At 55.2% G+C, this 13,064-nt stretch overlaps 3 protein-coding genes across 3 annotated transcripts; 1 reads left to right on the top strand and 2 right to left on the bottom strand.

The window, feature by feature from the left end:
• Positions 1-2,306: 2,306 nt before the first annotated feature.
• On the bottom strand, positions 2,307-4,129 carry VOLCADRAFT_107301 (uncharacterized protein; the record flags this gene model as incomplete). Its single annotated transcript, XM_002956515.1, has 3 exons — positions 2,307-2,435; positions 2,537-2,647; positions 4,034-4,129. 3 exons carry the CDS (start codon positions 4,127-4,129, stop codon positions 2,307-2,309), a joined length of 336 nt encoding a protein of 111 aa, XP_002956561.1.
• Positions 4,130-5,828: 1,699 nt separating this feature from the next.
• On the bottom strand, positions 5,829-8,176 carry VOLCADRAFT_97584 (uncharacterized protein; the record flags this gene model as incomplete). The annotated part of the gene is made up of 5 exons (XM_002956514.1): positions 5,829-5,930; positions 6,298-6,454; positions 6,834-6,883; positions 7,106-7,132; positions 7,889-8,176. The coding sequence occupies 5 exons, from the start codon at positions 8,174-8,176 to the stop codon at positions 5,829-5,831; spliced, it is 624 nt and encodes a 207-aa protein (XP_002956560.1).
• An 842-nt stretch (positions 8,177-9,018) lies between these two features.
• VOLCADRAFT_43591 (uncharacterized protein) lies at positions 9,019-11,205 on the top strand (the record flags this gene model as incomplete). The annotated part of the gene is made up of 3 exons (XM_002956551.1): positions 9,019-9,486; positions 10,236-10,517; positions 11,062-11,205. Coding segments are annotated over 3 exons (894 nt in total), but the record flags the coding sequence as incomplete, so codon positions are not given.
• Positions 11,206-13,064: the final 1,859 nt, after the last annotated feature.

Raw genomic sequence — 13,064 nt, 5'->3', positions numbered from 1 at the left:
CGATTACTAACACGATCCTATCGGAGATCCAGCGCCGCGGCGTCAGCCGCGATCAGCTGCTGGCGGCGCTGCAGCAGCTTGGCGGCGAGGTGCCGCCGGCGGTGGGCGAGATGCTGCGCATTATGTACGGCGCCGGCGTCGACGTCAAGATTCTGTCGGACTGTAACTCCGTGTTCATTGGGCACATTCTTGCCGGCGCGAAGCTCAAGGGCTTTGTACAGGAGGTAATCACCAACCCCGCGGCGTTTGAAGCTGCGCCCGCGGCAGCAATGCAAGACTGCGGCGGCGCCGGCGCGTTGCAGCGGATGACTGGTCAGCGACTGGTCATTCGGCCACACTACGACGGTCGGGACGAGTCGGTTGTGCTTTCACCATCGCCAGACAAGGATGCATGCGGCGGCAGCGGTGGCCAATGCTGTTGCAAGGCTGCGGTGGCGGCGGCCGCGAAGCAGCAGCTGCCGCACGGATGCCCTCGCTGCCCAGATAACCTCTGCAAGGGTTTGGAGTTGCAGCGGCTGCTGCATGGCAACATGTACGGCACTCTGGTGTACTGCGGTGACGGGGCTAACGATGTGTGCGCGGCGCTGGCACTGCGACCGCAGGATGTCATCCTGGCACGCGGCGGCCATCCGTTGGCGTCGTACATTGAGGCGGCCCGCAGCGACCCGGGGCTGCCGCAGGTGTCGGCCCGCGCTATGATTTGGAAGACGCACGAGCAGTTGTTGGCGTGTGCACGACAGGTGGTGAAGGTCTGAAGCCGCAGCGGCAGCTGCTGTTGTTGCTACTGCGCCCTCTCCGCCATTTCCTCTGCGCATGCTTTGGAGGTGCAGGCAGTGGCAGTGCTACTGCTCACCATGGTGGCGGTGGTGGTGGGGCACTGTGGTGCAGAGAAATGGCCTGAGATGTGAAGCAGGCGGATTTGACAAAAGCGGCAGTCGTGGTAATGAAGGTGATGATTGTTGTGATGGCGGTGGTGGTGAGTTTTGTTTTGCCGTACACGGAGTGGTTTTGTTTGCTCCTTTTTATATTTATTGAGAAGCGCGCGAACTGCTGCATCATGAGAGCGCTGTCGCTGCCCACGCCGCCGTCATCACCGCCGCCGCAGCAGCCGTTGCGACTGCCATGTACTACTGCCTTACCCTGGCCTGCTCTGTCGCATCCCTTCGATTTTTCTGCTGCGAAGCTGCGAAACCGGGTGGTACCACCCGCGTACCACCCGGTGGAGTGAATGGCGGCGGCAGGTAGGCCGCGAAATAGTTCCCTCGCGGGTCTCCCTACACCCCCCATTCAGATACATGGCTCTTGTGTACGACGTAGTCTGTACTTTTATTGCAAATATAAAGAAGTGCATCGTTTTTCTATTATCAGACCTGGAACATCACCACATTTTGCTAAAGTCAACATAAGTAACAACAACAGACGCAACACACGCGCAGAAAAAGCTAAACCTTCGCGGTGAGACGGTTTTGTTTCTGTTTGCAGTGTAGTGGGCTCGCATTTACCGCGTTGTACGTATGTATGTGTTGTGTTGTGTCATGCTGTGCCATGCTAAGCTTTGTGCGTTGCTTATATAGCTCCGTTGCCTGGTTAAGATGTCCAGTCGTTTCCCTGGCTGGAAGGAAAGGCCAGAGGAGCTTTTTAAGGCAACCAACAGGAGCGTCGGTTTGTATGTTATGGTTGTGCTGCTATCCGCCTCCTTGTCTTTGAGACGCGGTGTACCAATTTTAAAATTATACAGGGTCCTTTCCAGGATCAGCAAAAAACACTTGCTGAATAAATGTGTGGCGGCAGTGGCGGTAGTGGTACGATAGGTGTGGAGGAGTAGAGTGCTCTGGGCCTCACGACTACGGTCCTGCAGGAAGGGCGGCTTCCTTGCCTCTTCCTAATCCAACAAATGAAGCTATGGAAGAAGAAGGAGAAGAAGAAGAAGCAGAGGGCTGTGGCTTGCGACATGAGTGTCCGGCACTGTACACGTCCTTTGGTTGAGATTTCTGCGGCCTTGTTCCGGTCGAAGCCCCTCTGTATTTGTAACCAACCCTTCTGGAGTGTTGAGAGAATGGGTCTGCCTTTGCTGGTGGGGGCCCCTGATGTTTGTTGGTTGTGGGTGTTGCTGCTGTTGCAGCTGCCGTATTACTGCCGCTGCCATGGTTGCTGCCATCGTCATGCCTAACACACATGTATATATATGATATATATATGTGTGTCTATAAAGTGTAAGTGTAACGATGTTCAGCAAGTCCTTGTGCTTTTTCCACATGATGATGTTATGTAGTACGGACGCGCATTTAGGAGGACGGCGGCGCTGCCTAAATTGGTAGTACCCTTTCCTTTCCATGCGTAATAGCCCAGCTGAAAGGACGCATTGACAGAAATACAGACCGACGGACGGACAGACGGGCGGTTGCAAAGCACCGTTTAACCTCCGCTATTCTCATCTGGGGGTGGCGGTGGACGGTCGAGAATGGGTGGACGGTTGTGGAAGATGCCGCTGCTCCCGGTCTTTGCAAGCGATGGATGGTTGGATCGACAGACTTACCGACCGACCAGTTATCATGGCATGGCGCAAGTTCATGACGGGCTTTTCGTGGACATCCCGTTTCGTTTGTGTGCGACCTGTGTGTGTGTGGCCTTGTTGCGGAATGTGCGCCTGTGCGTATGTATAGCGCCATGTTGTTGTTATCGACAGCAGTGCGGACGGGCACTAAGGCGGTTGACGTTGGGGACGTCGGAATGGGCTGAAGTGTGCGAATGGGGTACGTGCGGGTGCGGAGGGGTATGACGGGGCTTCCTCCCATGTCCGGGAGCTGCTGCTGCTGGTGTCGCTGCTGCTGCCTTTGCTGACTACAGCTGCAGAAGTGTTGTAATGAACTCCTTATCGTTATTGGCATTTGTTGGATTGTTTTGTGTTTGGTGTCTGCCGCCTGTGGGGACCCACTAGCCCCTGAGCTGGGTCGCAATCTGCTCTCGCCGCCTGTAATGGTCTGGGAGGGAGGGAAGGAACACCCGTACTCTTGCAGCGCTTCCTTACGCGCGTGCAACACACACACACACAATTCTGCAGTATCTCTCTTCTCTATCTTCTCTTCCACTTCTCTCGCTCCTCCAGGTGTGTAGCGCCGCAGGGGAAAGGTTAGGCCCTCGGGGTGCTCCCAAGGCGTGGGTCGGTGACGTGCTGTGCGTTTTCGCGTGTGATGTGTCCTCAGTTGGGGCTGTGAACAAGGGCTGTCAGAGATTGCAATTGAGGTGACTGCAGTGATTGGCAGGAGGGTGAGGGGGTGGAGCTTGCTGACTCCCGTCGTGAACGGGGTGGTGGAGACGGTGGTTTGAATCTGCAAAACTGGAAGTGGCGTTTCGTTTCTTTGCTTTTCCATTTGGGTTTATATCATCCATATGCATGTCTGGATATGCGCACGTACGTCCGTATGGGTGGTGCGGAATTTTGAAGTATGGCGCCGCTGCGGGTTCGGATGTGTTGCGCTAAGAGGTGAGTGTGATGTAATGTAATTTGACGTGTTTCGTGCGTGCAGTGTTTTGAGGTTTTTGATTGGGGAAACTAAAAAAGAGAGCGTGGCTATGCTGGCAAGGGCTGGCAGGGAGGAATGTTTCTCTGTTTGTGGGTGGACCTGTCCGGATGGGTTGTCCGAAAAGAGATCGATGAAGAGGGCGAGGAGGAGAAGACGGGAAAAGAAGAGAAAAAAGCTGCGAAGAGGTGCACTGTTCCTGCGGTGTTTAGATGTAAGTTGCGTTGACGCGAAGTGATGTGCTGCGCTGAGCGCACTGTTCCGTGCTCTTTCCTGCATTCCAAATTTCGTTGTGTGCGAAAGCACTCTGTTGCTGCTTTCTATACTTAGCAAGTTTGTGGTCTGACCTTTTTGCCATAAGCATATGCGAGGGGAGAGATGGCAGGTAGTTGGGTGGGGCTTTGAAGCGGAAGAGGTGTAGAGAGGGGGAAGGGAAAGGGGGGGTATGGCGAAGTGTAAAGTTGTCGTTCTTGTTATCGTCCCCCTCGACCTCCTATACCTAGTTGCCGTACCGGACACGTCGTTTTCTCAACAATTTTTTTTGCATCAATAATGGTGAAGCGATCATTATAATTGTACTTTTTAATACGGCTCATGCCGTCCTGCATGCTTCCGTGTTATCATGGCGCTCGAAGAATGTGTATGGCATCGATGCATGGCTTTAACGACTTGGGCTCGAACCGTTTCCCTTCTGTTGTGCAGATTTTTAGATGTGTTAATTGACTTTTTGTACACACCACACCACAGCACGCCACTGAATGTGTGCCCTGATCATCTTCGGAATCGAAGGCGGACCTTAAAAATAAGTACTCCAGAGCCCTGGGAAGCAAAACTCCGCGGCCGCCGCTGCAGGCAGTGTTTTTCAGTCCCTTAAAAGAGAGCTGCGAACAAAGTACTCTCCACTTCTCTAGTGAAAATGTGCTTCCTACAATAAACGTGCCTCCTGCAATGTCGATCTAAATCTTATGGTTGATCATTTCTATAATAAGAGTATTTTGTGTCAAGAACATTGTTTAAATAAAGCGATGAATAAGTGCCAACCTAAGTCAAATGCTCATGCCGTGCTAGATGGCAGTCTGGTTGGCCATTTCATATCAACTGGGGGTTCTTTCAGTTGACCCGAATATTAAAGCTGCACGATAAAAAGTGAACAAAGATTGCTGTATGGAAAAAAGAGAGTTGAAGTTACACGTCTGGACCTGTACCTTATGCGTCTGTATGTCTGTCACAAATGTGAGTGTATCCGCACGACACTCTCCTCTAACCCACCACCCTCCTCGCATACATTCGCCGCATCTCCTAACACACATACGCAACACATACATACATACATACATACATACAAGGCAGGCGGCTGGCAGAGGTTAAGGCCTGACTTCTGCTCCCAGTTGACCCAGTCGACCCGGGTTCAAATCCGCCTGCCGGCTCCTCGGGTGTTTGAGGAGTGATGAAATGGGAGGTGGCCCCCCATCTTATGGACGGTGTAGGACGTGATAATATCAACTTGCGAGCTGACCAGGAACTAAGTTGATGCGCCGTTGATCCGCTAGATTTGGTTGGATGCTGGTGGTGAGTTGCCGAACCCAACGAATACATTCTGAAGTCGGATGGGGTGACGGATTAGGGTGCCCCTCTAGCAGGGGAGAGCAGGGACTGCCCCGGGAAAGGGGGCCGCTGGCGAAGTTAACCACCCTGTAACAACATACATACATACACACACAGCCCACCAGGTCCACCTCTCCTTTCCTCCCGCTTTTGCTCCGACGCTCTCAGCCTCTCCCTTTCAGTGAATCCCTCGACCCATTTTAGCCGAGAAGCGAACACTCCAAAAAATTGCCTAGAAACTCCTATAAAACATTGACCCCCTAAGCCCCCAAAGAGAGCGTCAGGTGCATCAAATTCCTGGACAGAGAGACAGACAGGGTGTCCGCCGCATTCGGGCGCAAAAAGCTCTTTCCCGAGGTCTAACGGTTCTTAAGCCTTTAGCGGAAATCGCATCATTTCCGCATCCTTGCCTTTCCTTGCGGTCAGAGGAGGAGCCATTGGACAGTGCGACACAGGACGCGAATAATGGACCCGGGCGGTAAAGCGATTCAAGTGAGGGACACAAACACGGGGAGCAACAACATCACCGTCGAATCCACTTTCTTTTTCCCTCTCTCTCCCCTTTTATGTCCAGTTCACTTCCTATTCCCCTTCTCCCTCCACCGCCGCGTTCTCGTTGCTCGTGTGTCGCACCCTCACAATCATTTTTCCCTCTTCACTTGCACTTCCTACTACTCCTCTTCTCTTCCCCTCCTCTGCTCTCTACTTGTCGTCGTCGTCGTAGATCAGCTCCTTCAAGGTCTTGCCCCCGGCTACGGCGCTCGGTTCCTCGGGGACCTGGACCCCCAGTAGATCAGCCAGCCACTGCTCAGGGGGCGGAGGGGGAGGGGGAGAAGGGGGTGCCGTGTTTCTCCCCCGGGCAGAGGACACCGTCTGACAGCCGAAAAAAGATGATGATGTTGATGATGATGATGATGATGATGATGATGATGATCAAAGTAATGATGATGCCAATCATGAAGGGCATGAAGCCGATGATGATGTGGCCACATCCTAAAATAATAAGAGACGGACGAGTTTGCCCGGGGGGAAGGGGAGGGGGAGGGGGAGCTGACCCCCGGGGGACGAGAAACCCACACACCGAACACGGAAAGTAACAGAACAACAAACAGTCAAACCCAACACATAAAACGCTGTCAGGTCTGGCGGTCGGTTGTCCGCGATGCCGTACCTTGAGCCTACTTCCAACCCCCTCGTACCCCCAAGCCCCTGCCGCCCCAGCCCCAAGACCACCAGGAGCCCTCAGATTCCATGCATCCACCCCACGGCCTATACCCTCAACGCCTTGCGGGCAGTTTTTGTTCTCTGAGGACGGGTTCGAACCCGCACTGCTGTCGCAGATTCAAAGCTGCCTGGTCGAGCCCGCTGCTACATCGGACGGATGCCGCCAAGCTCGTCCCGCCGTACACATCCATCCACCCGTATAATCAACCACACTTCCATTCACACATACACACACATATTTGTTCCCACGCCCCGCTATGTTACCTGCGGTGTCTTCTGTTTGCCACTTTCCGTGAGGCCAGGGATGTAGCGCAGCCCCCCGCAGTCTCCGACTCCTAGCTCAGCTTGGCGGTAGCAGTACTTGTTCTGACTGGAGGGCCAGTGGCGTGTGTGTGTATGTATGTAAGTATGTATGTATGTATGCATGTATGTATGTATGTATGTATAGAAGTGAGTGAAGGATAAGGCCAACCAGTGACTCACATGTCTTTGCGGTTCTTGGCCTGGTTCGCCTCGCTGCGAGCCAGGAGCTCCTGTACGGCACCCGGGGGACGGGAAAGGGGGGAGTCAACAAGCACCCCTCCTCCAAGGATTACTAATATCATCACTGGTCAGTAAATATTCCTGAAATGCAGCATCTTCTCCCGGACGATCCGTCTATTTCTGGTACCTGCGTCATTCGCCAGTGGTTCGTCTTACACCCCTCCCACCCCCCCCACCCCACCCCCCCACCTGCCCACACCGTCATCACTCACCTTGAGTGTGCTGCTGTTCTGAAAGGCCTTCGGGAGCCCGCGGGAGGGGAGGGGGGGATAACGCAGCGCCCGGGGGGGTTAACATCGCACCGGGCGGGGGACAGAAAGGCGGTCATCAGGCCATTAGTGGAGCACAATTAATCAAGAATATTAAATGATTGGGAATTTGACACAATTCAGCGGAATTTAGCGAAATTAAGTGAAAGTAACAGCATGGATATATGCACGGATGCGATGGATCGGCTAGCGACTGAGGAATAAACAAATAGTAAATAGTGGACATGCACAGGGGGGGTTGTTACGGGTGGGTGGGTGAGATCGGCGGTTATTAGAGGTTTAAATGTCTACAGCAGAGATAATACGAAAGACGTGCCATGTGCGTGAGCCTGTATGTACTTAGGTACGTATGTACGAATGAACTGGGCCGCAAAAAGGAAGAAGCACGCCGCCATCGGCACGGAGAGGGGGCGGTACGGCGGCCACCCGCAAACACAATGGGATCCGTAACCCGTGAAATTGACCACATGCAGTGATGCCGTACGATAGTGCTGCAGCAAGGCAAATCCCTCCTCTTTCCTACCAGCCAGGAACTATGATCTTGCCTTTCTCATACTAGTGTGGAGGAGAGTTATGGAGACCTCTTCTTTAGCCCCTCGGCCAAAGGCCACCTCTGTTGAGTTCCTCATAAGTGATCCCGTCCCAAACTCGCTCTCGTAGCTCCCCTCTCTCGCCCCCGTACCTTTTACGATATTTACCCCCTCCTCTTACTTCCCCCCATCATACCTCGTCAGCCTGAGCAAGCTTCTGCTTTTGTTCCTCAGCATATTTGGAGAGGGCCGCCGGCTTGTCGATGCTTGATGGCAGCAGGTCCACGCTCTCAATTCCCACCGCTTGCGCTGCTGGAGATCCGAGCAACAAGAAGCTAGAGGCGGCAACGGACGCGGCGACCTTGGCGGCCTTGATGCTTTGACTCGCTGGCCTGCCGTGCGCCGATGCGACAACTAAAGGCCCCGTGCGGCCACGGCTGGCATGCGTGACGCCGCATAGCTTAGATCGGAGTACAACATGCATTTTCAATCGAGAGCGAAGATTGTCGCTACGCCGGGAGAACTGGAGGGGTGAGAGCCGTGATTAGACGGTTGTACCACGCCAATTGTGTTCATTTGATCAGACTAAGCAATCATTTCACCAGTACAACCATCCTGCGCTACGATTCACAGTTGGCGTGCCGTGCAAATGGGCCGTGCCGTCAGGTGCTGTCATCGCGCTGCCCACTTGCTGTCATTGTATGTCATATGATCACATAAGTACACTATAATGGTAACTTATAAAAAGTACTTGCGTCACTGAAAATTTTAGGAGCACGCAAGGTTTAGTTTCTAACGCTTAACTATTATGCTTCCCTAAATTACCTGTCCGGAGATACATAGACAGCAATGAGGAGTACAGGGACCCTGCTGCAGCCACACGCGAGTTGCTCGCGGAGCGTTACAGGGTCATGCCCAGCCAGCCGGTCCCTTTGGCATGCGCCACAACAACGCTCGCACGTCCTGCACACTCGCGCGCCGCCACGATTTCCACGCGCTTCCTCGCCCTCCCTTGAGACCTCCACATCTTCCTCCTCCTTATACATTGGCGATGATGATTGCACCCTCGACGTTGCATCCCGGCGCGAACATCGTCCCCATGGCCACGACAATGGCCTCGACGCCCACGCGGACGTGGACATTACACCGCCCGTGGACGCCTTCGAGGAGCTCGTACGACTTGCAGTACAAAAGGACCCGTCCCTCGCCACGCTCGCGGAACAGCACCTCCGCACCAAGAAGGCCACGGCCCCCACAGCAGCTGCGGCGCCCATTTCCCCTTTTGCCTCCTCCTCCTCCACCCCCTCTACCGCCGCCGGTAGCCTGCTAGGTCCCTCCCTGGCGTCACTTCCCAACCAGAGCAAACCCGCCTGGCTGCGTCAGCGCGCGCCGCAGGGCCTAGTGTACTCCGGCCTCAAATCCCAGCTCCGAAACCTCAAACTTGCAACGGTTTGTGAGGAGGCGCAGTGCCCAAACATTGGGGAGTGCTGGAATGGCGAGCTGGCCACCGCCACCATCATGCTCTTAGGCGATACCTGCACACGCGGCTGCCGTTTCTGTGCCGTGAATACGGCCCGTACACCGCCGCCGCCGGATCCCGACGAGCCCACCAACACCGCCGCCGCCGTGGCGTCGTGGGGTGTTGGTTACGTAGTGCTGACGTCGGTGGACCGAGACGACATGCCTGACGGCGGGGCGGACCACTTTGCTCGTACTGTTCGTACACTGAAGGAGCTACGGCCCAGCATCCTAGTGGAGTGCCTCACTCCGGATTTCCGCGGGGATCTGGACGCGGTGGGTTTACATTTGGCGCCGTACATGGGTTACAGTTGGTTTGGTCGTTAGCACGACGTTGCAATAGCAACTAACAGTTGGAGCCGAGTTATTGAGGACCGCCGATATGGTGGTGTTGTCGTACGTACGGACTGCTGGTTTTGAGGCAATGGAGGTGGTGTGGTGTGGTGTGGTGTGGGAAGGGGTGCGGAGTGTTTTAGAGTTCTGGAGCGCTCGGTCGACTTCCCGACCGTTTTGGTCGTTTTGGTGGGAGTGTATTAGTTTGGGGAGGACTGTGGTTCGATCCTAAACTGTTGTTTTCTTAGGGGTTGAGATGGTGAGGGGCTTGGGAAGCTAAGAGTCCCCAAGGTGATGGTTCCTCCGTCGACACTGTTTGGCTCTTTCCTGATACCAGCTCTCCTATTTTCCCCCCCCTTCAGAGCCGTGAGCATTTGCCGCTCCCAGTTTTTCCCCCTCCCTGTCCCCTCTTCCCCCGGGGGCCCGCGTGGTTGGGAGACCCCTCTCCTCCTCCTCTTCCTCCCTCTCTTCCCTCTCCTCCCCCTCTTCTTCCTCCCCTCTTCCCTACCTCTCCTCCGCCTCCTCCCCCTCTTCCCTCTCCTCCTCCTCCCCCTCTTCCCTCTCCTCCCCCTCTTCCAACCTCTCTTCCCTCTCCTCCCCCTCTTCCCTCCCTCTCCTCTTCCCTTGTATCCTCCTCCTCGTCGCCACAAACCCCCCGCCCCCATGTCCCCTCGTCCTACCCATCCGCCCAGGTCCGGCACCTGGCGCGATCCGGTCTGGACGTGTACGCGCACAACGTGGAGACCGTCGAGCGCCTGCAGCGCCGCGTTCGCGACCCCCGGGCCGGCTACCTGCAGACTCTGAACGTGCTGCGCGCCGCCAAGGAGTGCGGTGTGTACACCAAGTCCTCCATCATGCTGGGGCTCGGGGAGACGGACGACGAGGTCATTGACACGATGCTGGACCTCAAGGCTGCTGGAGTGGATATCTTCACACTGGGGCAGTACCTGCAGCCCACCCAGCACCACCTGCCGGTGAGGGAAGGGGACGGATGTTAGCGGCTGGGATGGTACGGGGTAATGAGGTTGGGGGAGGTGCGGGTTAGGAATGAGGTTGTGGGTGCAGTTAGGCAGCAGCTAATTGCATTGGAAAATCCAACTGCCGATCTTCTTTGCCGATGCAGACCATCCCCGGCAGCGAGGGAGCGGGGAGGAGGGAATGGGAAGGAGGGAGGGTGGGTGGAGAGTAGATGTGAAACTGAGGGGGGTGGTGATGTAGCGGCCGGTATTGCCATCCCGAACATCGCAAAGCCCGAAGTCCCCCAACTCAATCGCCGCTATATGCCTCCGCTACGTTTCCCGACCCAGCCCACCCACACTTCTCCTAGGGGCCAGGCCCCCGTCCCTTTTTTCCCCACTCGCAGCCCCTCCCCTAGTCTCACGTGTGCATGCCCGCACAAACATACGTATATACACAGATCCGATTATGTGTGCATATAGGCATGCAGTCCGAGATGGACACGCCGCATACACATACCCACGCTCGCTCGCACATGTCCCCCCTGATCCCAATGAGCAGGTGAGCGAGTTTGTGACGCCGGAGAAGTTTGAGTACTGGCGCAAGTTTGGGCAGGAGGAAATCGGGTTCCGGTACGTGGCAAGCGGACCCATGGTTCGCTCTTCCTACAAGGCCGGTGAGTTCTTCCTGCACTCGATGATCGAGTCGGATCGCGCGGCGGCGAGGGAGAGGCGCGCGAGCGATGCAGCGGCGGCAGCGCGCAGTTAAACGAGTTTGCTACACGGCGCCGCTGCTGCCGGCTCCACCGGTGCCTGCCACCGTTCAGCCTGCAATTGAACGTGGTGGTGCCGACGCAGGAGGGGCCGATTCATCGGACGCAGCAACGGCGGGCCGCGGCTGGGCAGCCGGCTGCAGAACCCCCTGCCGGCCTCCACGAACCACATGCTTGTCTTAGGGCTTAAGCTTAAGCCATGCATGTCCAACTACCCGAGCAGGGGTTTGGTGTTGATTGATGACTCGGGAGAGACACGTTGCCAGGCCGTCATGGCGCTGTAGAGCAGCGGCAGTAGCGGGTGTGTGTGCGTGAGGGTAATAATATTGCTGAGCCTTTTCGCTCTCGTGGTGCAGCGTCAAGTCCGTTTTGCTGAGATGCGCGGATGAGAGGAAAGGTATCCCCACCGCCGTGGCAATTTCCGGCCGCAGCCAGCCAGCTCCACCATCTTTCAGACCCAGGCTCCCACACGGTGGTGGTGGTGGTGGTGCGACATGCAGGAGGGCATGGTGTCCATGCTTTCAGCGTTCCGTTGGTCGAGATGTGAACAACACGAAGGCATGCGTTATGCGTGTGTTTGGATCCCTGGGCCATGTTGTTGTTGTTGGTGGTGGTGGTGATGTGCAAAATGGGGAGGGGGGAAAAGGAAGAGGGGAAGAAAGGGACAGGGGAGGGGGGTTTGGGGTCTTTGGCTGAAGATTTGTTGGCGGTTGGGGTTGTGACGGGTTGGCGAGCCAACCATAATGGTGTATAATCCGCTAGTTGATTAAGGCAAGGAAGATCTACGGATGTATATTGCGCGCAAGGCATGTTGGGAGAGGCGGTATCATAGGAGAGCGGTTTTGTAGGAGAATAAACAGGTAGTAAAGATTTTTGTTCACAACATGTTTCCAGAAGCTGTGAGGTGCTTTACTTACATCGAAGCTAATGGACGGGGCATTTTTAGATCATCCAAGCTTTTGAGCACTTGAAAAATATTGCGAAAGTCGTGACGTGGGCAAACGAGGCTTTCTAGCTACGCTCTTCACCGCTGAATTATCAGCAAGCTTACGTGCACGTACGTGCATCTTTACGGCGTACTATAGCCCTACGAGTCTGTGCCGTACGATGTGACGACACGTTAAGGCGCTCCCCGTGCACTTATTTCATCAAGACACTCGTACTTGAAAAGTTGTGTGGGTGACAATCCTTAGATACTGCTCTGGCGAAGCCTTTCACAGAAAAAATTCACAGATATGAATTGGATAGGTTCATAACCCATAGAACACTAAACCACTTGCACCTAAAGCACCCCGGAATACAGGAAAGCGTTAGTACTCTTTTGCCCGTGTCACGCACCGCAGATCGCAGCTTCATAAACATTAGGCGGTGGTGTAAAACGGCCTTCCGAACCCAATATGGCTAAACACCCCAATAGGGCCTGTGACCCTTCCCTTTCAATAGACACCATCTAAACAAGCTATGCATCCAAACAAGCTATGCATCCTTTTGTTGACGGAGCGGTGGCGCCCTCCCCAGCACAAACGACCCACAACCTTCCGGTGCTCCCAAATGCTGCTGCTGCTGATGACGATGATGATGCAGGAGCCAGCATCAACGGAAACAGACTTTTTGACGCAGCTCCCCTGCAGCTGCGTGCATGATGTCGTTGGCGGGGACCCGTACTGGTCCCCACCTGCCTCACCCGGAAGATGCTGCCGGGCAGTTGTGGCTGCTGCGATGTGCCTATGGCAGTAATGGCTGGCTGCTTTGGCAGCAATAGTTCATCACGAACGTCTCTCTTGCGGCGACG

Source organism: Volvox carteri (genome assembly GCF_000143455.1).
Source record: "Volvox carteri f. nagariensis unplaced genomic scaffold VOLCAscaffold_62, whole genome shotgun sequence".
Lineage (NCBI taxonomy): Eukaryota > Viridiplantae > Chlorophyta > Chlorophyceae > Chlamydomonadales > Volvocaceae > Volvox > Volvox carteri.
Note: the sequence above shows the minus strand (reverse complement) of the source record. Positions and strands in the feature narration are given on the sequence as shown.